The 26246-nt window shown below is 39.6% G+C and overlaps 1 protein-coding gene across 3 annotated transcripts; it reads right to left on the minus strand.

Moving 5' to 3' along the window:
- Positions 1-1443: 1443 nt before the first annotated feature.
- Positions 1444-25041, minus strand: SF3B1 (splicing factor 3b subunit 1). Of its 3 annotated transcripts, XM_054636835.2 has the most exons (25): positions 24889-25040; positions 19034-19200; positions 16939-17040; positions 16138-16252; positions 14224-14303; positions 12922-13089; positions 12537-12771; positions 11563-11775; positions 11043-11164; positions 10249-10446; positions 10056-10157; positions 8584-8763; positions 8034-8120; positions 7636-7906; positions 7217-7362; positions 6983-7129; positions 6733-6858; positions 6107-6328; positions 5674-5856; positions 5470-5581; positions 5262-5382; positions 4852-4983; positions 3718-3990; positions 3015-3231; positions 1444-2066 (listed from the first exon to the last, which is right to left on the minus strand). In XM_054636835.2, exons 1-25 carry the CDS (start codon positions 24914-24916, stop codon positions 1908-1910), a joined length of 3906 nt encoding a protein of 1301 aa, XP_054492810.1. In that variant the 5' UTR covers positions 24917-25040; the 3' UTR covers positions 1444-1907. The 3 variants fall into 3 exon arrangements, 2 of the variants coding, with proteins under 2 accessions (XP_054492810.1, XP_054492811.1); XM_054636836.2 differs by lacking the exons at positions 16138-16252; positions 16939-17040; positions 19034-19200; positions 24889-25040 and adding an exon at positions 14617-15312; XR_013183009.1 differs by lacking the exons at positions 1444-2066; positions 3015-3231; positions 3718-3990; ... (14 more) ...; positions 11563-11775; positions 12537-12771 and adding an exon at positions 14617-14672 and having other exon boundaries at positions 13028-13089; positions 24889-25041.
- Positions 25042-26246: the final 1205 nt, after the last annotated feature.

Genomic DNA, 26246 nt, shown 5'->3' on the forward strand with positions numbered 1-26246 from the left:
CTATGATCCAGAGATGGCCTCTTTAGGCAAGAGTTCCACAGATCCACAAAGTCTCAAGGATAAAAATGCTTCCTAATGACTCTGCATATCAAAAGCTGCACTTAAATACTGCCACTTCAAACCTGATTTCATACCAGATACTTGGGATAGCAAAACACCCAAACATGAACATCACAGTTTTATGTATGATTCTGTTCCATCACACAGTTCTCCTTCCCCTTTCTGTCTTCCTGAAGAAACAAGGGAAACATTGCATCTGCCTCAAAAAGATTTATGAAAGTATTTGAGATTTATAAGTGATGAGCTTCAAAAATACAAAAATGGTAACAATTTGAAGCTGCTCTCCACTTGGAGAAAATTTTTACAATTTCACTTCTTATTTCTAAAGAATAATGATTTTGCTGAAGCATATCTAGGAGTCAGGAGCCATCATCTATTCCTACCTGTTTTGGAGCTCTCTTTTGGCTCATCTCTCAAAACTCAGTGCTTTTTTCCAGCCCTTCTCCCTCTCTACTGGCACTTGCTTGGTTCTGTCTTGCAGAACCTTCTGAGGCAAGGAAGATGGCAGGCTATCTGTAATACAAACAATACTATTCAGTAACAAAGCACTAAAAATAGACTAGAATGCACCTTGTTGTCAGAGGAAACAGTTTAGCAATAAAGACTTCAAGAAGTTGCAGCTGGTTTTACCTAAGTTTTAGAATACAACTCACTGTTGAAAAAAGTCACTTTCCCCCTTTCCTAAGTAGCTGTAGTACCTTTATTAACAAAAGGGCCCCAAGTTGCTTTTGTGCCATCCCAAACCCGTAACAAAAAATTAGACCTGAAAGGTAGGGTCAAATTTTCCTATATGCTCAACAGTTAAAGACTCTCACATTTATGTAAAACAGAGAGAAGTCAGGTAACACCACTGCCCTGAACTTGGTAAATGGAAATGAATCACTGAAGTCAAGGACTCATAGAACAAGGTGTGTGATAGCCAGCTACTGCCCCCTGTTACCTTACAAACATGGTATAATGTACACTACTAACAAAATCATTTATCCTTGGGTTTTACATGGTTTACTGATAGCAAAACCTTCTTCTTTGTAGTACACACACAAAAGGCAAAAAGCAAATGAGAAAATAGAATGCTTTTCTTAGAAACTGGCTCATCTGAGGTGCTGGGGACTTAACTTTCCTAGCTCTTGAACTGAATTACAGCACAGCCTATAAATAGATCAATACGCATCATTTTCACAACTGGTTTTACAAATGCAATTTACAATAAAACTGCTAACTTCTGAAAATTTAACAAGCCACGTCCACCAGGATACTGCAAATGAAGCAGTAACAAGCAATTAAATACTTTTTCCATGAAAAAAACCTGATACTACTATAACCATCAGCCAGGCTACAGCTACATTATTGCAGGACAAAGATACACACATTAACTACAGTTGGTACATTTTTCTTATTTATTCAAAAGCTAGTGGATGACAAAAAGGGTTAAAATGTTTTATACCACCTATTCATTACATAAACAAATACTTAATCCAAAGGGACTTATTTTACAAGCCCCTCTGTCCAAAAACCACACACCAATTAGTTTTTATACACAAATGTTTATTTCTCAAATAAATTTCCCCTTTAAACACAAGGAATGAAATCTAAATCTTCATAAAGATGGATCCAAAACAAAATCCCTCCAGTACTTTGTAATTACTGTTTTGTTGGTCACTACTGGCTTTAACTGTTTAACATCAAAAAACAAGGACATATTTAAAAAATCATGCTACTGGATACCTAGCTCTGCCTCTGACCAGCTCTACACTGATCTCCAAAATTTTAAAATTTTACATCATTAAATCCGAAGCATTTAACTGAACAACAGCTGTGCATTAAACACAAACAACTGAACAAGAAGATTATAAGATGTAATCAAGTTCGTAACGAATATAGGTGTTCTTTTCATCATTATAGATTCTTGGGTAATGTGCTATCAGAGCATCCTGTGAGCCGATGTAGATTGAATTGTAGATCTTCCAATAAACATCTCTGACTTTTCTGGCAGGGTGAAACAAACCCTAGAAAACAGAACACAACAAAATGTAATAAAAGTGTAATAAAAGCTTGCAGTTCCAATGTTCCTTTATTGAATTTAATCAAGTGTTGCAAAACAAGCATTTAATAAATGGACAGAACATACAAGCTCTAGGAAAATACATTTCTATGTACTAACAATACACTGACAGTACTTGCAGGAATATACACTGCAGGAGACTTTCACCTTCCCTCTGATCTATCTTCATGCTGAGGTCCCCACACTGCAAAAGTCTGAAATTTCCTATCTGCAAATTATTACTAAAATGCTGCACACCTTCTCTACACGGACCTGCATGACTTTAATCCTTGCTCTCTACCTGTTAGGTGAGTTTTAATTCCATAGCCAACACAGCCACTGTCACTTGCTATGACACAGAAAAGGAGCCTTCAGATTTTACCACCCCATTTACAGAAGCTGAACTGCCCAGTGTTGCTCTAGCAGTACCAAGTCTAACCAAAGCACTGTTTATAGTGCTGCACTCTTGTAAACATCTCACTCTTTTTCTTGGCTAATGACAAATCACTACTCTTAATCCTATCCTCTCCTTTATTTATCTCACTGATTGTCATAACCCCTCCCACAGCTCATTTATTCCCCAGTCATTAGTTCACATCCTCAAAATTTTTGAGATGCTTCCAGTTTAGAAATCAAAGTGCCAGGCTATTTTAGTCAACTGATAAGTTAAGTTACCTGCTCTTTCTACACAAGTTCAGTGATGTAATCAGCTATCTCCCTATACCAAATCCTCTGTTTACTGCCTATTTCCACTGTTCAAGTCCCTGGCACAGAATATCCTGTTTAAAAAATACTTTGGAGACAAAAAAGCGTTTTTCCTTTGTTGGAAATCATCTCCAACTGACTTTTCTGTCTGGTGGAAGGAAGTCCTGCCTGACAGGTGCTCTCTGCTGCCCCAGTACACAGGCCATACCTGTAAGCAGTACTGTAACATCCTGCAGGGCCCAATAGCCACTCTGAGGCCCTCCAGAGCCCCCATAACTGCCTGGATGACGTGAGGAGAGGTTTCAAACACGTTGGGCCACACATAGTTTAACAAGTGATTAAGAGAATCTTCACAGCCAAACCCATAAACACCAAGGGACATGTGCTGCACCACAGCACTGGCTGTTTGTCTGTGTACCAGATCCCTGCAAAGAGAACAATGGGTATTAATAAATGAGACTTAGAAGCAACATGACTGGACAAGCATACTGTTTCTTTTCACCAACACTTTTCTTGAAAGCACTAATAACACTTTCAGGCCATACTTACTGACAGCAAGAGGCAGAGTATCAAAAATCAATGAAGTGAAAAAAGATGGGAGTTTTCTGACAAATTAATGCACTGAAATTCCACAGAAAAGTACCAACAATAGAAATTCTCAAAAGCAGTTTTAATGGAAGTAGTCTTGACTCCAGTACTGAAGACGCTTTTATAATTTTCATCTTCAGAATTATTAGTAAAATTGGAGCATATATAGTCCAGATTGTTTGCAAATAATGGCTTCCAAATTATGCTGATCACTTAAAGCCTTCAGCAAACAAGGACAATATGCATATTTCTATCATTAACAATCAAGTATATACTTAAAAATGTGACTATGGGTAACTGTACCACAAAAGAAGTGCACTCACCTGTCCATTAAAGCATCTTCAAGCAATGGTGTAACAGCATAAATGTAATCTTTTCCCATCTCTCCAATGTATTCAAACAGGAAAGAAAGAGATTTTAACACACCATTCTGGACATTCAGTTCTGGAACTCTGTATTCATTCATGAGTGCAGGCAGCACTGTGAACGGTGAGCATGTTTCAGCCACAATAGCAATTGCTACTGTAGTACATACTCTGTTCTGCCTTTCCTGTACTTTCAAGTTGTTGAGCAGTGTGGCCAATACATCGTGAGGTCTGGAAGAGACAACATGGACATCCATGTCAATGGATTCAGTGAGGATTTGGATAAAATTAGTTAAGCTTCAAAGAAGTGGCAGAGATACATGGTTCAGCCCCCATAAAAAGTTTAGAGAACTAGGAAACAAACTGAACGCTAAACATGAAGCGTTTAAACATAAACTCTAGAACAGCTAAAGGATTTATTTTCATAGCAACATTTTTTACTTAGTCTAGACTCAGCTTTTTCCCTGTTCTTCTTCTTGTGAACTCTGGAGGGTAGCAGAGTCTCCCCTCTATTACTCTGATCCCAGAGGAAATTACAGACTTGTGTAAAAGCAAGTACTGACAGAGATAGGTTATGTCCTGCATGGAGAAGAGTTACAGCACTCCTGGCTGCTTGCTCTATCTGCATTCAGCCAGTCATCAGTCTCTTACAGAACACACATAAAAGGTGGCAACTGTGCCTCATTCTACAATGTGCTGACTTGGAGTATGACCTTAGTGGAAACAAACCTTTAAGAACCTATAAAACTAGTGATTTGGTGGGGGGGAGGGAAAATAAAGAGAGAAGATAAATTATTTAAAGGAGAGTTTATGAAATAATACAAAGAGGGTTTGAATGCACATGACATTGATTCATGAGACAACAGCTCTTACTCCCAAATAAGATTTTAACCTTATTAGTTCATAAATTTTGTTCAGAAGTGCAATGTCCTATGTTAACCAAGAATACATGATTGTATTTTTCAAAATCAGTAAAACCATGTCTGCACATATAAAATGTAGAGAAGTTTGAGTATTTCCACCAGAAAAGTAACAATCACCACTATATTTGGTAACTGTGTGAAGAAGTGGACAAGCATTAAACCAACTTACCCAATAGCTTTTGCAATATAACCAAAAGTGTTCACTGTGGCTCTTCTGATAGCTTTCTTGTGAGCTTTTAATAATTCAAGCAGTTCAAAGCAGATCCTCATCCATTCTCTTGCAGAAACATACTCTGCACCTCTGAAAGAGAATAAAGTGAGTTACCTCTTCAGTGATGCTAGAGATTTTTACATAAAGCCACAAACTGTAGCACCTTTTCATTTGCTATCCACAGAGCTAAGCTTAAGCATTTCCTTTATTAGGTAATTCAACAGTGTGTCTGCTAAATATTTTAGTTTTAAGCACAACTTCAGAAATATCAAGAGATACAACAAAAAATACTCAGAAGCCAAAGCTGAGCTTTTGCTATAATAATTGCCCACAAAGAAGGTTAGATATTTTAACATTATTCAGCTTACCTGTCTGCAATACGCCCAACAAGATCAATACAATTTTCCTGTACTTTCTCATGTCTGTTCTTCAAAATAGGTGTCAACCGTGGCAGCAGGTCTTTGATTGGTGGTGTCATCTTGTGCATACCTATTGAATTCAAAGAGGCACATTTAGTTTTACAGTGGTTTTTCTATTTTGCTCTTGAACAGACAAGTAATCAAGACAAAAACGTACCTATAACGTTCACAATAGCCTTCAGTGCTCCAAGTATGCTGCCCAGTACTTCAGGATATTCTTCACCCAGGTACTCATACAAAACAACACCCAAGTGTCCCATCAGTTTTTCCTACAACCAAGCAAAAAGAGTTAGAAGGTCATTTTCCCCTCCCCTCTCATTACTGTGACCTGCTAGAGCAAATCTGGAAGAGAAGTCCATACCTCTTGACAAGTCTTCATGACAACTGCAGTACGAGAGATCAGGTCAGCGGCCTGCTGCCTGACTTTGGCTGATTTGTTGTTCAAACGCCACAAAACTGTACCACAGATCTGTGGCAAGTAGGGTTTCACCCTTTTGCCTAGAGCATTAACCACTGTGCCAAAACCATTCAGCATCACAGAATCCTGAGGGAAAAAAACAATAAAGGAAAATCAAGACAAACAGCAACACTGCATTTTACCTAAACTTGCCATAATCTAAAATTGCTTTTAAAACGCTAACATTCCAGAGACTGCTTCTGGATTTCATTGATTAGAGCACTGACATCTAAAAAGGGATTCTAAAAATCTAACTCAGAAGCACACATTTCTGAATAACTAACAGTGAGATGGCTTACAATTCCAGTGAATGGAATACTCCAACCCTAGGCCTTACCTCTGTTGTCTGTTCCTGGAAGGCGTACAAAATACCGTCAATGAGCTGTTCTTCCAGTTTGTGATCAATGTCTGCTGCTCCCAGATTTCCCATTATCTTCTCAATTGTTTCCATGACCATCTTTCTGTACTGCTCAGCCTCATCTTTCAGATCATCCACAATTCTAGAAATAATTTCTGCTGCTCCAACTTTATTTGCCAGCTCCACAGTCGTATCAACCAACTGAAATACAGAAATGTGAAATAAGCAAGCATTAAAATTATGCTTAAAAGTAGTTAAAATCTACTTTCTACATCTTGAAAATAATTTCCCTAGTCTGAAGAAACAAATTAGGTCCACTACAAAAAACTAGTTTTAGCTTTAGAAATCATCCAGTGTTTTTAAGAACATAAATGGGGTGAACCACCCCACCTTGCAAGTGATGAAGACACTCCAGATGTAAAATGTTGTGATAACCTCCTAAGAGAACCTGAAAATCTCCTTAGCTACACAACTTCTAAATTGCTAGTAAAACAAAAATCAAGTTTCAGGACACAGACAAAAATAAGTATTTAGCCTGAATGAATATTCTAATTTTCTTCTTCTACTGTAAATAATTTCCCAGCTAAAAAAAAGACCAAAAATACCTGTCTGTAATTTCTTCTGTCCAGTGCCATTCTGTGCTGCCAGAAATGTTTGAAGAAGGGTGGCAAGATTTCTGTTTTAATGTAGTTTGCTTCAACACCATCCGTACCACAACATTGCTTTACCACCTGACAGGAAAAAAAAAATCACAGAATTTTAATCTGGTGTAGGGTGTGGGTTATTTTTGCTTTTGTTTGGAATTTTTTTTTAATACATATTCAGCATCAATGCAAAACTATCATTGTGACATACCTTTAACACAATTTTTTTCATCTCTTCATCAGGAGACTGGAACTCTCTGATAAGAATCAGCATGACTTCTCTGGTGTAGTAGTTTGCATACTCGGCATCCATGAGTGGGATCAGGTAACCAATCGCCTTCAAGAACGCAGCCAAACCCTATTTAAATGCAAAATATGTCTCTAATAAGTTACAGCAGGAACACATCCATTTCAGTTCAAACTAAAGAAAGTATTTTCAATTTACCTTTCCTCTGTGTTGACGTATACCCTTCCACAAGGGCTTCAGGACAGAGTCAAATGACTCAATACCATAGGGAGTGGCTGCCTCAGCCAAAGCAGCAATGGCCAAAGCACTGATGGTGCGAACTTTCTGCTGCTCATCCACCAGCCCTGCAAGAGATCAGGCTTTAGTACCACTTCTTCTACTCATGTCTTAAGTTCAAATTAGCAAAAACAGAGCATCAGTGTCAAAGGGATTAACTTTTTTTCACAAATACTGAACCACTACTAGTCTTGCTTCATCTTTCAAAGTCACCTGAAATGTTTCTCAGTATCATAGCAACAACAAAACCAGCACTTTACTGTCACTGTGCCTTAGTGAGGTATAAAAACTTCCAAATATAAAGTGGGCAAAAGAACTTTGTCTGAGAAAGCAGAACTTACCATGCTCAATAATTTCAACCAAGCTCCTGAGATGAGGCAGGATAGCACAACCCATAAGAATAGCAATCTGCTGTACAATCTTGATGCCAGTGTGCCTGGCCTGCCAGGATTTTTTGCTTTTACAGACAGCTTTCAGGAAGGGTAACAGAGAAGGAATGCCCAGAGCAGATGCAACAACAGCAAAGGCTCGAGCCGTTGTATTTCTGACATACTCATCCATGTTATCAATATCAGGTCGCATTGTGGAGATCATGGTTGCCAAACCTGCAGCCTGGAGGACAAAACACAAGACAATCCAGTTGGATTTATGAACAGCACAGCTAATTGTTCTGCCATGCCTATACACATGCAGGTATATGCAAGCTAACTCAGTGCTATAATAAAGGATGGTGTTTTACCTTAGCCAAGTTTGAAATAATTTCTCTGCCTTCCACTCTAGCGTAGTAGTCTTCATCAATCAGCAGTGGTTCAATGACGACAAGGATCTGAAAAAGATAAACAAATTAATATTTCCTTTTATTAGTACTTACTATAGTACTTCTAGCACTATTGGAGTCCATGAAACCAAGATGATTCCATTAATTCAAGCCTAAAGCCTTACAATGATCAGAAGAAATTAAATCTATTGCATTGTTTTTTATAGTTCTTAAGTCTCTTAAGGATGTAGCCTGGAGACACTACCAAGATCAGATAAGGTCCTTCCCACCTCCAAATATGTATATATCATATTTACATAATGCCTCAATACTGTACAACCTACACTCCAATCACACTATGAAAAGTTTGAAGTTTGGTTTAAGAAACATGGAAGTGAAATATGTTTTTAAAGAAGTGATATCATCCTCTTTTCATATGCACATAAAATGCAGAAAATGCAAATCAGAGATGAAACAGAAAAATCAAATAGCAAAATGCAAATCAGAGATGAATCAGCAAACTACAACAGACCTTGTGTACGTATGGTCGGACCAAGTCATCCAATTTGTAAAGAATTCTGTCGATGACTTTGACAAGCAAGTGCCGCTCCTGATCTTCGAGTGTTGGAGACATCAGCAGAGGCAGGATCTGATTGAACAGTGGCCCTGCTCCGAATTCCCGAGCTTTATCGGTAATTTGCCGCAACGCAGCCTGAACAAAACCAGAAAACCTGCCAGTTAAACTAAGGAAATGACACTGAACAATCATCAAACAGGTATTAACCAAGCTAAAATGTAACTGACTGCATCCACAGGCTTCCAAATACTTTCCCCAACCACCACAAAACTATTTCAAGCAATTTTATGCTGATCTGTTAAAACACAACTGTGTGGTGACAAACACTGTGTTGTTAGTGCTCAGGTGTTCAGTCTTCAAGAGAAGCATACTTGTGAGCTAATACCAGCTCCCTTTGGAAAATAGCTTCACAGCCCTTGTTTGCATCCAGGCAGCTTGGTGCTTGGTCAGTTTAGAGCATTTGCAGAGAAGACTGCTATTTATGCTGCCTAGTTCTTAAGGCCAAAACTTAAAGAAGAGCTACACTAAGTAGCTAATTTAAGTGAAAGAAGCAAAATCCACAAAGTTACAAAGCCGTGTAAGCAAAACACACTATAATCCAGTTTTTCATAATTGTGAAAAAACCAAAAATTATACAAGGCCTACATAATTTAGTGACTGACATTACTGTTAAAAGAGCAGCAGTATTAAATTATACTGAATTTTAAAAAGCCATACAGATATAGAAGAGGAAGAACAAAAGCACTAAACAGAGTGTGCTGTTCTGGCTGAAACTGATTTTCTCTACAGCCCCTAGTATGGGGCTGTGTTCTGGATTTATGCTGGAAACAGTGCTGATACCACAGGGATGTTTAGTTATTGCCAAGCAGGGCTTACACAGAGTCAGGGCCTTTTCTCCCTCTGACCCCACCCTACCACTGAGAAGAGAGATTGGCACAAGAAACTGGAAGGGGACACAGCCAGGACAGCTGGCCCAAAGGGATGCTCTACATCATATGGCACCAGGCTCAGCATACAAGCCAGGGGGAAAGCCGGCCAAGAGTCACTGCTAGGGGAATGCGCCTAGGCATCACTTGATTGGTGGTGAACAAGTGTTTTCCATCTGCATCACTTGTTTCCTTGGGGTTTATTTCTCTTCTTTTATTTTTTCTGTTATTTTCCTTTACTATTATTTCTTGTTATCTCAGTGCACAAGTTTTCTCACTTTTACTCTTCTGATTCTCTCCTTCATCCTACTAAGGGAAGCAAGGGGAGAAGCAAATAGGTGTGTGGGGCTTAGTTAACAGCTGAGTTTAAATCACAATAGATAGCAAAGCTTACGAAATTATCTTCAAGGGAATCCCATGGACAACTAAAGCTAAACCTGAAAACAAACACCAATTTTTGAAAAATTAGATTACATAAATGTATCTGACAATTCACCTTACCTTTCGCATGGGAGGTGTGCCATTCTTTATTTTCAGAAGTAATTTCATTATTTTTCTCTCCTTCTGTTCCTCAGGACTCAGAGTCGATTCATCAACATCAACCTACAAATAATTCCAGACAAATAAATGGGCATTGCCACACAATCAAAAGAAAGCAGTGAAGTTTAATCAGCATGAATGAAATCTCCTTTACCAGCAGCTTGTCGAAGTACTGGATATCATCTGGTTTCAGGAACGGCAGGTTGCCCGATGGCTGGTCATTAACACTCTTCATAGTGCGGTCCTCTGTCTGCATGTGGAACCCTGTCATACCCCCCAGCGGCGTGGGAGTCGCCGTGAGCTTCCGAGCAGGAGTACGGATGGGCACGTAACCAGCTGGGGGTGGGAGAACCTGAAGAAGGAAAAACCAAATTCGTTTTAACTGCAACAGATTCGAAAAGAAGAAGCCATCAAACACAAAACATTGTTTGAAGTTGTAGCCTTCACTTTATTTGTCTGGGGATTTGTCTGTTATTGCATACAACAGATCCCATGTTCCCAGCAATACAAACTCACCCTGAGAGCTTGTGCATTTATCCTGTACTGCCGTTTCAGAAGAAAGCTCACTCCCATTGCTGAGAGCTGCGATAATAAACTATGAAATCTCCAAGGATTAAAGAAGTACTTCAATAACTGAATCAACATAGTATACTTGCTGTCTCAGTATTTATGACCCTCTTCTATGTTTCTCTACATCTGGACTTACAGTTTCTATCAGTCCATACAGAGTACATTTCTGGTCTTGACAGGCATTTCCAGCACTGAGAAGCACAATAGTGATTTGCCTGTGAGACCCCCTTTCTAAGGGATTTAAAATAAATCAAGACAAACAAGTGTGTACAATCAATACTTAATGTGAAACATTCTACTTCTGGGGGAAAAAAAACAGTAATCTCTGGTAGGAAAAAAACATCATGGTGTGCTGTTATTTTAATCCAGATTAATTACCTTATATCCTTCAGGAAACATAGCATCCAATTCCTCATCAGAAAGTGGTCTGTTTCTCTCATCAATTTCCCTCTCCCAGCGCCAAGCCTGCAGCTGTTCAGGAGTCATGCTCATGATGTGACCTATATTCAAATTTTAAAAAAAGTATTTAAAAAAAAATAATTTTGCATGCAGAAGCAGATGACTTGTTTACTAAACTTTTAAATGCTCTTTTGAGTCAAAGTTTCCATAGCACCTGAACTCTAGCCAAATAAGATATCAAACTTCTTACAGAGCCTTTTATCATTTTTTTTTACCAACTAAACTAAACAGCAACAGATAAATAACATTAGTCTCAATTCCTCTCCAGAAATGTGTTGCTCTGGGCATTGCCACAAAAATAGTGAACTGAGCATACACTGACTGCTTTCATACAGGCAGGAGAGCATGCTGAGCAGAAATCTGTTTCAAAAGACAATACAAAAGGCAATTTTTCATTCCCACAACACAAAGAGAAGCCTTGGACAAGGGACTGACTTACCTGGTGTAGGGGTGGCCATGTTCATAGCTGGGGTTCCAATGGGTGTTTTGCCAGGTGTCAGAACAGGAGTGCTGCCGCCCATCTGGCTCGCAGGTGTTTCATCCCAGCGGGACTTCCTTTTGCTCGCTCCTGGGGTCGGTGTCTCACCAATGGAGTCACCACCTCTGTCTGTACGAGGTGTCTCAGCCCAGCCACTGCCATGGCCCGGAGTATCTAAGGAAGAACAAACCAAATGTTCTCAGAAAGCTGAACAGTATATACTCCAACTATACTATCAATATTCAAATCCATTTTCAGTATCAAATTAACAAAGAGTAGGCTAAAAGTAAAGACCGCTTTGCTGAACATTGAAAAAACCCAGGCATTACACTAAAAACATCCAACAGAGAACTTGGTTTTATGAAAAAAGTGTCATCTTCTTACTGAACCTTAGCATAAAAAGATTCTAAAAAAACAAGATCTACTCAGATATTCTAGGAATTGAACAAAGTACTCCATGTACTCCCTTGATAAAAGCATTAGGTAACAAGTGTTTCACTGCTCTCTGACACCAGAGTCAAATTCAAATTTGGGACATGAGATGCTTCTCTAACTTGTTTTAATAACAACCTCTTAAAAAAAACTGTAACAATTAAAAAACAACACACACAAACATATTATGAAAAGTAATTCAACATGTGCTTTTTTTACTGTGTCTTTTATACATTAAAAACCCAACCTGCAGCAGTCATTAGGTATGACAAAACTATGGTTCCATATTTGAGCTGAGATACTTTCATGGGTGCCACTTAGGCACAGGCAGAACCCGATGCTCAGAACTCAGACAAGAACAACTCCCCACATCAACCACTAGATGTCAGAATATAATTACTTTTTGCCTGGATTCTGAACTCACTGTTTACTTAAGGTGAAAAAAAACCAGTACAATTAACCATTCAAAACTTATGATGCACCTCCCAGTCTGCCATAAATACCTCTTTCTGTTTTGGGGGTTTCATCCCATCGATTTTTGCGTGCACTGGAAGTGGCACCTCCGTGGCCCGGTGTTGCGTGCCCAGGCGTGTCCCGGCCAGGCGTTGCAGCTCCTGCTGGGGTATGGCTGGGAGTTGGATCCCAGATCTTGGAGCCTGGGGTGGCACCTGGAGTTTCGCTTCCCTTTGCACGGCCTGGGGTTTCATCCCATCGCAGAGATGGGGTGTGCCCAGGAGTCTGCACGAGACAAAACCAAGTGTCAGTATCTCATCCTGTACAATAAAACACTGCTAGTTGTTCTTAAGTACAATTAGAAACTTCTGACGCTCAAGAGGATGAGCACTGGTAACACCTTCTGTAGACAGCTGATGAGCACTAGGTCATTACCTCTGCTTGATCCCAACTGGACAATTTCTTAGGTGTAGCACCAGGAGTCTGATCAGCTGTCTGATCCCAACGCCGTTTGCGTTTTGAAGGTGGCTGAGAAGCGGCTCCATTGACGACTTTAAGCTCTCCAGCTTTAGCTTTTTCAGCTAGTTGTTGCCTAATTTCCCTCTGTTCAAGAGCACAAAAACAAAAACGTAAGAACTCTTCAAATTATACCTTTAAAAGAGCTTTTTCAGTATCTTTTTATGCTTTATTTGAGGTTTTGCTCAAATAACCTGCAATTAGCCACTGCTTTCATTTCAAGGCCACTGTTTTTAGAAATTCTTCTATAGTGCCAAAGCAGCTGTGTTTGAGGGGCTGTTTTTAAATTAATTTTTCAATAAAAGCCATTCTTACAGCAAATGCACAGGGAATTTTTAAAGCTATCAGTTTTCTGTCACCAACAGGTATATGCCTTAAGACCACTACCCACCTGTTTAAATAAATACCACTTCAGTAAACTAGATGGATGACTTAGAAAATATGTTCACAGGAACTACATCCCATGACATAAAGAAGCCCTGAAATTCTTACTTTAAATCCTGAGATGATACTGCTGAAACAGCACACTAACAAAGACTGTCTTGCACTTATCAGCAGTGTGACTGCCAAAATTATGAAATAATTCCTCACTCAAGATAAAACAAATCAATGTCAGAAGTCACTGGAACTACAAGGTCTTGTTCCAATTAGCAAGATGGTACTGTAGGTGTTAGACAAGAAATCTGTTTCTATTACCAATATCTTTTTAACTATTAAATAAATTTTAAAGCATGTTTTTGGTTTTTCTCCTTTTTTTTAATATTTAAAACCAAATGCCAATCTTATACCCGATCTCAGTACTGCAGTACTGCTGTAGGTACTTCATCAAAAGCCTTTTAAAACCTCCCTGTCTTCCTATACACAGAACTCAGAAAAACAAACATCTCTCACACTGAGTAATTCTCAGTTAGATTTTCTCTCCTCCTCTCAAAGATAATAAACAAGAGAAAGTCTAAGTTCTATTAAAAAAAAATCCAGATTAAAATGTATTGAGGCTATTTTTCCCTGCATTGCTTAAGTATTAAATAGAACAGATGTTTTTTAGAACTTTCATCTTTAAATTCTATTGACTTTCAACATATGAAGAATGTGATTTTCCAAAGAAAGGGGCTTTTAAGTCAAGACAAAGTCAAGAGAATTTACACTCCCACTTTTGTAACGTGCTTTCAAAGGCTGTAACATGAAACTCAGCCCAAATGGAAAACCCTTCCCTCCACACACCTCTTCTTTTGTTAAATGCTGTTCACGCATAACATCCATGTATGTTCTGGCATTCATTTTAGGGTCTGGAGTCTTCCCTCCTGCAGAAGAGAACAGCAACAGGAATGGAGCACAATGAGTACAGGATAAGCAGAAACTATGGACTTCTACTGTCCTGCTCTAGTATTATATTATTCCATGATCATTTAATTTTACTTTTTGATCGAAAATTTTTAAAATTACATGTATCTTACGTTTATTCAGTTTGCTGATCAATTTAACCTGTTTGAACACAAACATAACTACTGCAGTTTCAAACAAATATTTTAAAGCCGATAAAAATGATAAAATGACAACACAGTTAAGAGTCTTCAGAAGTGATGGGTTCCTGGGTTGCTAATCCGGAATACGTACACTTTCGTGCCTTTGTCTCCATCAGCAGTTCTGACTTCAAGCAGCAGAATAGAAGCCTAGAAAATTATCTCTTTACCATTAGTAACACTTTGGAAAGATATTTATAATCAAAACATTACCTTGTGTAAGCTGTTAAATCCTACTTGTTATCTGACTATACATAACTATTGCATACCTAAGTAACGTTTAAATTGTTTTATCATAAAGACCCATTTATAAGTTTGACAAATCTGGACATGTCTCACAGACCTTCTAGTGTCATATTGTAACAGGGCTTCGTTAAAAATAAAAATAAAACAAAATAAAAAACCCCAAAATACTGTTTGATGACACTTTCCCCCTCTTCTCTTCTCAAGGGACACTTGTGATTGGGATCTGAATGCAATACAGTACATACACCACCACAACAATACTCACAGGTAATGGGTTTTGTACACCATATGTTGTTTTATGCTCTGTATCTTGCATTAACTGAGTTTTTAAATACATTAAAAGAAGCCCAACTTTATAGAAATGAGACTTGTCAAGAAAAACACTTTTCTTTAAGAAAAATGTGCAGATTTGCTATACAAGTGGTATAGCTATTATACTTTAGGGAAAAAAATAAATTTCTTAAACATTTCTATGCTGAAGATCACTGCCCAATTGGCTGTGTCTTTCTGACACTAGCTTTGATAGGACTTTCCTTTGGAATACTTTTTCACCATAATCTACACAGGATGTGTTGAACTGCACCCTTAAGAATGCAGACAGGACTGGCATATAGCAGTACTGCTGTAGGAAAGAAATTAAGGACAGTTAGTATGGGCCTGTGAATTCTGACAATACATGTTTATATCAATTACAATTAAGCAAGTAAAATAATTAATATCCCTACTAATTCATGCAGGCTGAAATTCTCATTTGTAAAACCTGCAAAATAGCTACTAATTTTAAGCCAACAGGCACCTTATTGCCACATGTGAAACTCACTCACCTGAAGAAAATTTCAGACCCACTAACACCCCTTCTCCTGACTTGCATTCTAAAATTATCAGAACAGACTTGAACTATTAATAGTATCAAAGTCTTATATATGCTTTTGCTTCTTTTAGCTATACCACCTAAAATTTACATAGGATGGTAAGAATTAGGTGCTCTACTAGCATTTCAAAAGCAGTAACCCTATAAGTCTATAACTTGGAATGAAAACTATCAAGGTACTGAATGATTCTGAGCACTCAATACACAAGCTGTTCAAAGTACAACGCACAACCCAAAACGAAATGAAAAGAGAAACCTTTAACCCTTTGTGTTTCTATGGCAATGGCTCATTGACAAGTTTCTTGTCCTTCTACCTGGAAAGAAAACTCGTATTATAAAGATGAAGAATATGGCATCTAAATTTTCAACCAAATCTCTATGAAAAGGGGATGTTTAAAACAAAACTAAGTTTATAAGCATGCCAACAGAAATCAAAGGGCTAAAGACAATTAAAGACAAAAATTTCATACAGGGTATAGAAAAGCCAAAAAAAATTACCATCTGCAAAAGGATCAAGACGCTCAGGGGAAATTATCATCATCCGCCTGTGCTTTTTGTACTCATCTTCCCGATCTGCAATCTTTTGAGGACGGTGTTCTGCAAAAGGATCATACTAAAAACCAAGAGAGCCTGTTAGTCACAGATTTATGAAGACTAATATGAAAAGTGTCAGGTACTGTATTCATTTTAAGTATTATTAAAAAGACTTAAATTATTTTTTGCCTCAACTATGCAGGAAATGTCAAAACACTATACTAACTTAAATTTTACTTCCATAACTAGAATTTCAGTTTTTTAAACACAGAACTACTTATGAAATAATTTCTGATAAAAATTTGGTATTTTAGGAGTTTATTCACTTGTTACCAAAGCATTTCATGCTGTTGACCTTTCCCCTTCTTTTTGCAGGGTGACTTAATGCTACTTCCTGTGCTTTTAAATTTTACAGAAAAATACTCCAGGAATGTAAAACTTTGGTGATTGCATTTTCCTTAAAACCAGAGAACTATAAAGGATATTAAATTTCCCAGTTATTTTACTTTAACAAAGTATCAGATTTCAATTTTTAAAAATTTCAATAGTTTAGTTTCTATATTCCTGTTGGCTTTACATGCACAAATGCCAATCTTTATCACCTTGTGGAATTCCAAACTAAAGTAGCAACAAGCTTGCAGTAACATTAAAAAAACATAGCTCTTTACATACATCTTTTATTTCCAGCAAACAAAACCGGTTATTAACACTTGTTTTCCTCAGTGCTTACAAGAGTATTTTACTGTGCCTTCAATGAAGACGTACCTGTTCAGTAGACTGTGGTATGTCATTAAGCAATGCCACTGGAGCATGGTATCCTGGCTTCTTCTGGCCAAGCAGACTTGTGGAAGGGTAGTCATCATCATCCTGTCAGTAAAGACATGGTGAATTGGTCATGCTGATATTATACTTAGATAAACTAACATCAAATAAACATGCTGTGGTCATAGAAAAGATCAAAATAGACAAGTACAATAGGTAATTCAAAATTTTAGCAAGATTTCTCATATAGCTTTTCTTATTATTCCCAAACTGGTGAATCAGATAAACCTGTTCATGTCACTAAGAAGGCTCAAGTAATCTTCAATATGCTACACTTAATCAAGTATGCTCTCTACACTAATTAGACAAAAAGTCTGTATTTCATATCATCACTACCATTAGTTAGCACCATTAGAACCAACTAATTACCATTAGAACCTAACTAGCTCCCTAGCTGGTGTGTGAGAACTGGTGCAGAGATATTCAAACTATTTTTCAAGTCAGCTATATATATATATATATGTGTATATATATATGGAACAAGACTTAATAACCCTATAAAAAGGCTTCAGAAACAGCAAAAAATTCAGAGATAGATTCATGTTAGTTTAGTTATGCTTACTCAATCACAATGGCAATAACAAGCACTTGCTTTTGCTATTCCTTCACATCAGTAGTCAGTTTCTATTCAATTATTTACAGCAAGCCAAAAGAAAAACTGCTCATAAAACTACGAAAGTTTTTCAGTGAGCCCCAGAGAATGGAAATTTTTAATAAGGCATTTTTAGAAGTCCGCAGATGACACAAGTACATCACTAAAAAAACACCTTTTGTATCAACTAGTATTAAACTAAACATCTTCCTCATTCTTAGAAATAAAATTCTTTCAGTGTATGATGTAGTTGCCTCTGTACTTATGATAAGGCCTAAAGATCTGATGGTTCCTGCAATGGAAAATATGGTCCAATGTTTAACATTAGAAATTAACATAAGGTAATCCTACAAGCAGGATACATAAAGAAAACACAACACAGTGAAAAAGCCAATTCTTAAAAACAGCTCTAAAATTTGAACCAGGAATCTTAAAACAGTCACTACAGTTTGCTGGCTGAAGTTTTATTAATTTTTTTACTGTCATTTGTAATCCTGGCAGCAGTAACAGAACAAACTCAATTATTCCAGCCAAGGCTAACATCAAGTACCAGGCCACAACTTTTTGCCTTCTGCTTGGGCCTACAAGGCTCTCAAAGCAAAAATCATTAAGTACAAGCCAGACCAAGAACTTCAGGCCTGATAAGAAGGACTTGGGGGCAGCTGGTGGAGGGGAGGCTGGACATGACCCAGCAATGGGCACTCCCAGCCCAGAAAGCCAAATGTGTCCTGGGCTGCATCCAAAGCCCCGAGGGCAGCAGGGCAAGGCAGGGGATTCTGCCCCTCTGCTCTGCTCTGAGATCCCACCCAGAACCCTGCATCAGGAGGGACAGGGACCTGGTGGAGTGGCTCCAGAGGAGGCCATCAAGAGATAAGAGAAATGGAGCACTTCTCTTGAGGAAAGGCGAGAGAATTGTGTTTGTTCAGTCTGGGGAAGAGAAGGCTTTGGGGTGACCTAAGGGCAGCCTTCCAGTACCTGAAGGGAGCCTACAAGAGAGCTGGAGAGGGACTTCTTCATATGGCCATGTAGTGACAGGACAAGGGGAAATGGCTTCTAACTGAAGGAGAGTAGGTTTAGATTGGATATTAGGAAAAAAGCTGTTTTCTTTGAGGGTGAGGCTCTGGCACAGCCTGCTCAGAGAAGCTGTGGATGCCCCATCCCTGGAAGTGTTCAGGGCCAGGTTGGAAGTTGCTTTAAGCAACCTGGTCCAGTGAAAGGTGTCCCTGCCCCTGGCATGACAGTTGGAACAAAATTATCTTTAAAGCCCCTTCCAACCCAAATTATTTCATGCTTATGTGCTTCCTACTGAAGACATAACTTGGTCCACTATGGCTTTAACGAAAATTGGTTCTAGTTCAAGCAACTGCTACTAAAAATGACTCAAAATCAATTCTGAAATAGTTACAATGCAGGCCCTAAACAAACAAAAGAAATAAAATCACTTACATCTTCCAATTCAGTAGCTGCAATAGAAGTGACATATCCAGCAAATCTGCTGTCACTGCCACCATAAATTTCTTGATCATAATATCCTGTGGAATCAAGGCCTACTCCTTGTGCTTCATCAAGAGCAGGCTTTTTTCCTTGAATTTCTCGAATTTGTGCTTCAATATCTAGGGTAAAGACACACACACAAAGTCTTGTTACACAAACATACAAAATACAGTAGTCATGTTACTATGTATACCAAACCTGAAAGATTATCACTAAAGAAATAAACATATATGACATACAAAACTACAAAATCGTAATTCATAAGCTGGTACTCATAAAAAGCTTCTCCTCATGTTTTAGTATGATCCAGCAACAGTACTTTAATTATATAGCTTAAAGCAAACTATTTAACTCACTGTTACCACATCTCATCTTCTGACAGAGGTAGCAGAGAAGCTAATTTACACCACAGCAGTATTTCTCAACATTACACTAACAAAACCATTTCACAACAAATGTTATCCTCTCATTAAAAAAATGAGATGTTCACAATGTTATCACCAATTTTGCTAATTTAAACAACTCTGTTCAAAAGAATTACTGCACAGGTTCTCAAACCTGAGATTTAATAAAACAACACTGTATTTGTTTCATAACATATTGCAAAGCCATACTATCTTTGAAGAAGTAAATAAAAAACCCAACTCTAATATGCCACTGTGTAACAAGTTAATAAAAAACCCCAAAACTTAGGGACTCTCTTTTCACTTTGGAAGCTCAAATGTTATTTACTCATCATTATCCCTGCCTGCACCACCATCTTGGAAGACTGCTATTCTCCTGGATAACAAAACACTCTTCAAATGGGACAAATGGGAGCTTTGTCATTCTTGTACTGTATCAGGATCTGACTCTAATCAACTCCGGTGGCCATCTCTGACCCTAGAAATTCGGTACTTTCAGAAAGGACATTAACTTCTTAATCCAAAAAACAAGGAACAAAATTAAACCATGCCTTCCTCCCATCTGTTGTAATGCAAGATGAAAATAAATTGCAGTAATCCAACTATCTTCAACAAATGCAACTGTAGGTATGTTGAGGCACAGCTGTGTAAAAATTATTATTGCTTTCATGTGAATTTTTAGTTAATAGATATGGAAAGACAATTATCCATACAATGCAAATTTCACTAGATCAAACAATTACTTGAATGGACAAGAAAACCCCCGAGAGTTGCATTTTATGGCTGCAGGAATATGAAGGATCACAGTTGCAAGGAAGGATGGATTACATTGTAATTAGACTACAAAAGACCCTTTCAACATGAATAATCCTGGGATTCACCCTCTCCCACCTGAAGTGCTATTGCCTGCTACCTTAACTTAAAGGAAATTTGTCAATTTACAAAAAAGCTACAGGAAATCTTGTTCACAAATAATCTTGAATCCTGAGTATTCAATAATTGTTTAGTACTGTTGCTCACTTCTCTTTTCAGGATGAATAAATATGACACGTTTTTACCATCAAGACACCTTAGAAAAGACACTACACAATGTTATGCAACACCTGTTAGGAAACCTGACAAAAAATAAGAATACTTCTTTCTAAAGCTAAGGTTATTAGCATTATAATGCAAATTATTGGATCAGAATTGCTTTGTTTAAAAGTTTAAAATGTCAACACTGCAAACTTCAAGCCTTAACGTCACAGCTGGGTCCTTTTCTTATCACAGACGGCCACTAACCAAAAAAAAAACAAACCAAAAACCAACAAACAACAACAACCAACCACAACCCCACAGTAAGCCAAATTATGATTCCTGTACAAAGGCATGTTCTAATTTTACCTGAGAAATCTTTGCCTTATAGCTACGAGTGAGAACAGCAGAACTAAGAGTTCACTTAGTCAGAAAGAAGCACTGCCTTCGTGTGAAGCACAGCAAACCCGGCAGCAAATCAGCAATTCCTGCACTGGTCTAGTGAGGAAACCCAGCTGAAACGTGTTCTGAACTCATTAAGAGTCCCAAGCACAGAAGATGTGCCCTAAAGGCTTATAAGGAGAATCTTGCTCCAGCCACTTCAGGGCTTCCATTGAACTTCTGCAGCTTTCTAGAGCAGAGTAACTTCAGTCACCTCTGTGTTACAGACTCATGAGAAGCTGAAAGCTCACAAAAGCCTTATACTGCTGGCATGAGCACCTCCTGAATCCAGCCTGGGGGTACATCCTGCTCCCTGTAAAACCCTGCACAGCCCAGGGGATTCCTGTGAGTCCAGAACTTGGAATGCATTTCTCTCCAATGTGTTAGTTCTGTGAAGCAGCAGAAAGAAACTACTTCCAAATTAGGGATCTCTTCTTGCCCTCAGAGGCCTCTGCCTGCCTTCAGAGGCACTTACAGTTTCCTCTTAAGGTATTCCACTTCTGAGCAACCATCCTATGGCACAGCTATAGAGCCAATGAAACTCAATTACCTTCTCCACAGATTTTTTAGTTATCTCTGTTTCTCCCAGAGAGCAAACGAGGCTCCTGATTCCTTCTGCAGCCTGGTGCACTGCAGTACTGGGGTGGAAGGCTGGAGCTTCCATCTCTAGCAAGGACAACCCTACCAGCACTGAGTGGGTGATGTGAGGGTACAATCCCAGTGTTTCCCTTATTTCCAAAGAGCAGTCAGTGGAACAACAAACACCCTGCCTCCTCAGTGGCCTGACTGAAACTCCACAGCTGTAACCAACTTCAACATGAAAAAAGCCTCTGGATCTTGCCTACAGGATCATCATACCTTACCATCAGCTGTTCACTGAATCAACCTGAGCATTCAGCTCCAGCACATAACAAACACACCAATGAGCCCCTGCACTCCAGGACATGCCAGAGACTCGCTCATGCTTGGCCTCCCACCTCTACTATCACCAACAGAGTTAAGTAAAACAGTTGGGGGATTTCTGCAGTGGAAGTGTCAACACAAAAATACTTTCTTATTGATGGTTCTTACCAATACTTAACATACCAAGGCCTTGTCCTCCAACATTATCTTTAAAACAACTATATTTCATTAAGAGGGTAGAGGTGTCATTCATAACTGGCCTTCTCCTTTAAATTACAGGGATTACATCTGTTAGCAGGGTAAGGAGCATTTCCTACAGCAAAACCTGCTGGGTTATCGATACCAAAAAAATAAAGTCTATATAGGCTCAACAAACCTTACTGATAGCCACTCTAATTGTTAACTAATAGCACACAGCCTCCAGGTGCCAGTTTAAATGAAGCACTCTAGAGAGAAACAGCCCACAAAAGCCCTTGAACCAGGAGGCCTGTAGCCACAGGCAGGCTGTGTTTGGAAAGCATATCATATCACAAATTTAGGTGGAAAATGCTATTTTGACACTGAAGATGTGCCAGCTAGCTTCCCTGAGCTAAGTGGCATTTCCTTTGAAAAGCTCACACCATGTTTAACAAAACTCTTTAATAAAAAGCAAATTAAGAATGAGTAATTACAATGCCTAAAGATACATTGTGCAAAGCAAACTACTTGTTTAATGGCTTAGTCAAGCAGGACATAATGGAAACTTCACTCACAGAGAAACAGTAAAGGGAGTGGGACATAGGGGGGAAAAAAGAGAAGGGGAATATTCTACTGATCATTCCTTTTCTGTATTTTACTCTATTATTTATATATTTTAGTATTTTAGCTAAAATAACTTTAAGAAGCAGTTGATTCAAAACATACCACAAATGCTGAACATTATTTAAGTCAACACAAGTGAATTTGAAGTCTCTGAACATCTAGCTCACAGAGAGGCTTTCTCTAACTATGTGCTCTGCTACCACACATGTAGTTCTACTCTAAACATTAAAAAAAGAAAGACAACCCTGTGCTGGAGAGGTATTTTACAGGGTAAACAGGTTCTGTGTTTTCATGTCTTATCATATTTTTGCACATTTAGCTTGCCCTTGCATGGCTTTATTTTCAGCTACTTTAGCACTCTTACACGTTAGATCTATTATGTTTGAAGATCTCTGTTCTTTTCTCAGCAAGAAAAAAAAAATTAAACTAAAAATGACCTTCAACAGCATTGAAAGCGCACACATTTATGGAGGCTGTATAAGCTGCCACTTGAAACTTCACTTTTCAGCCTCGGAGTTCCCCTGTAGCTGACACAAACTCCAACTGTTTTGATGCTTCTTTCAAGCTGTATCTTGAACACATCAATCAGTAAGTATTTAACAAACGGTACAGATAGATTAAAATATTTGAAGATGATTTAGTAACAAACAACTCAATTTGAAAGATTAGTGAGGAACTGAAAAAAATAGGACAGAACTTGGAAGCAAAATAATCAAGCTGCTCAGCTAATGCCTCCATGCTGGGAAAGACCCTTAGCTGATCATACCCTGTTATACATATTTTTAATTCAACTACCCTTCCCGTTAAAACCTACTCTGATACAACACTTATCAAAACACATGCAACTGGAAGCATGTTAATGTCTTCACTGAAGTCAGTGCATCACCATTTGCTCCAATAAATAAGCAATTTCAGCTCGGGAAAAAAAAAAAGGAAAAAGAAACAACCAAACCTCAACAATTCTACTATTTTATGACAAGAATCTCTTTAGGTAGTAAGAGTGGCAGAGCACTGTGATGGGTAATACTCACTTGGGTACTATCTCACACAACCTTTATGCATGTCACAGCATATCAACAAAGGACAAGACAATTTCTGTAATTATACCAAAATACTCTAGAATTCTTGGAAAAAAAAAGAAGAAATCAAATTAAATTTTTAAAAAGTAAGCACAATAGTTTAAGCTTTTCTTCATCCCTAAGCTCAGATTAGGTTTGTAGTGTAAACACTACATTAACCCCACTTCCAGGGGAGATGATGGATTTCCATTTGAAAAGCTTTTTCAGTGCAAAACTGAAAAAAAAAAATTAAAAATTACTAAAAGACAATGAATGCCTGGGCGCCTGGGCATTGTGCCCTCTGGGTGCACAACCACAACCACCATCCAGAGATAGCTTTCCATCAGTGAATTACGCATATAAATTAAACAAAATACAGCAGAGCACCTATCGTACACAGAAACACAAGTGAAAAACCCCGAAGCAAAAACGCAGAAGCAGTGCAATTCTACAAATTATTCTCCGGTGCCTGAGAATCCTTAAGCGCAGGGCAAGCCGCAGGCAATGCCCACAAAGAGCGCTTTGATTCCCTCTGAGAAGAGCTGGAGAGCAGCGCACAGGGCAGAACAGCCCGCCTGGGAAAGCGCTCGGCCGCTCCATGGCCCAGGGAGCCCAGAGAGCCCCGGGAGCCGCTTCCCTGCGTCAAGAGCCGGCCGCAGGAAGTCTGTGTAAAATGGCAGCTCGAACGCTCCACACCTCACGATCCTTCCCCTCCTTCGGGGCACTTTTCTCAGCAAGCACCGCGGCGGGTCAGTATCGGCACGGGCCGCGCCGTTCTCCGGGCCCTGCAGCCCTGTTTGCCGAGGCCAAAGGGCTCGGCGGGGGAAGGAACGCCCGGTGTCGGCGTTTCCGATGCGAAACTCGCACCGGCCCCGCGGGGTTTGCACAGCGCACCGGCCCAGGCTCGACGGGAGGAAGGAGGCCGGGGGCGGGGAGCTGCCCCGCACAGGCCTGGCCGCCGCTCCGTCCCACGCCAGCACGGCGAGAGCTCCCCCTCATGCCCGTTCCCCGCCCGGCCCGGTGGTGACGAGCGCAGCCGCCATTACACACAGGCCCTGCCCTCCCGGCCCCCGCCCGACGAGCCGCGCCTGACGCTGCCCGGAGCCGGGGAGCAACACAAGCAGCGGGCGATGCCCAAGCGAGGCGCGGGCGACCGCGGACATGGGGCCTTCTGGGCTATTTTTACCTTCGTGGGTCTTGGCGATCTTCGCCATTTTGTGCAGCGCCAACGACGCCGAGGCGGAACTGGCGCAGCCCCGCCGCTTCCGCCACACGGGGCCGCCAGAGCCCGCAGCGCGCAGGCGCGGCCGCCGTCCCGCGGGCCAGGGGCCAGGCCCCGCCCATCGCCTGATGGACGGCGCACTCAGCCAATGGCCGTGCGGGAAGCGGCGGGGGCGCGCGCTGAGCCCGGCCCGCCGTGAGGGAACATCCGGTGAGGGCGGGGGCAATGGAGGAGCCAAATATGGGAGGGATTCCTGAAAACTTCCTTCCCACAGCCACTGAGGGGTGCTCCTCTGGAATTTGGGTGCTCAGCTCTGTTTGTCAAACTGCTTGACGTGGGTTTCATCTGGTCAGGGCAACTGGCTCAGTGCCAACAGGCGGATCGCTAGATAAAATAAAGCCGATATATGTTTATTGCTACAAGATGAGGGTTAACCGGATTGCAGCCCTTCAGGCACGTCAAGTCTGTTCAATATTTTAGTAAGGGCTCGAAAGACGGAAGGGTAGCTGTGTTTACGAAATTGGCAGATGACACCAAACTGGCAGGTGGAAGAAGGAATTAAGAATCATCTGACATTGATTCACACATGAAATAATCTAAGACCACAGAGATAAACTTCAACAAAAAGTAGAAGTTACTACCTATTGGAATTTTAAGTCACTATATGAATTCAAAGTGGCAAAAATAGTCAGAAATGGATGACATGGGAAATCAAAGCTATACAACTATCTATAGCAATATGCTGCTGCAGTGGAATTAAGTCTTACTCCAGGCCATTAAAAATTGTGTTGCGTACAAAACCTGGAAAACAATTGTTTCACTTGACTTAGCTCAGTCAAAGCCACTGATGGCATTTTATCAGAGACTTGAGCAAACTCAGTATAGTCTAGAAGAGAGGAGGAACAATTAAATGTTTATGAACATGACCTAGATGGGGATGTAAACAAATTGTTTAGCTGTTCTGCAATAACTGCCCTCACACCACTTCCACATTTCATTTGGGAATTACTAACTTTTTCCCCCGTTCTGTTGATGTGATATACACACATTTCAGCATCACTGTCTATTGTATACCTGATAACTGACTAGGATTGATTCTGTCCACATGCAAAGCCCTGGGAACTCCCCCTTACAGTTACGTGTTGTGAACAAGCAAGTTTTTTATTGTCTCAACTTTTAGTAGTAGTAAAACACCAAGGCTGGTTATGCAATCTAGGTACAAAGTCCACAATTGCTTAATGATTCAGCACATCAATGATATTTCATAACACAGTGTAATGTGTAAACTTCTATAGTTTATTTATTATCATATGTTTCATTGT

The sequence above is a fragment of the Agelaius phoeniceus genome, chromosome 7, assembly GCF_051311805.1.
Source record: "Agelaius phoeniceus isolate bAgePho1 chromosome 7, bAgePho1.hap1, whole genome shotgun sequence".
In the NCBI taxonomy this organism is placed as follows: Eukaryota; Metazoa; Chordata; class Aves; order Passeriformes; family Icteridae; genus Agelaius; species Agelaius phoeniceus.

What these genes read in the sequence shown, in the direction of transcription:
- SF3B1 (XM_054636835.2), bottom strand. Translation starts at nt 24,916, where the DNA reads ATGGCGAAGATCGCCAAGACCCACGAAG. An exon ending in AGCATTTAACAAAAGAAGAG is followed by an intron (nt 13,090 to 14,223) that starts GTGTGTGGAGGG and finishes GCTCTTGAACAG; the next exon opens with AGGGAAATTAGGCAACAACT. An exon ending in AGTACTTCGACAAGCTGCTG is followed by an intron (nt 10,158 to 10,248) that starts GTAAAGGAGATT and finishes AATTATTTGTAG; the next exon opens with GTTGATGTTGATGAATCGAC.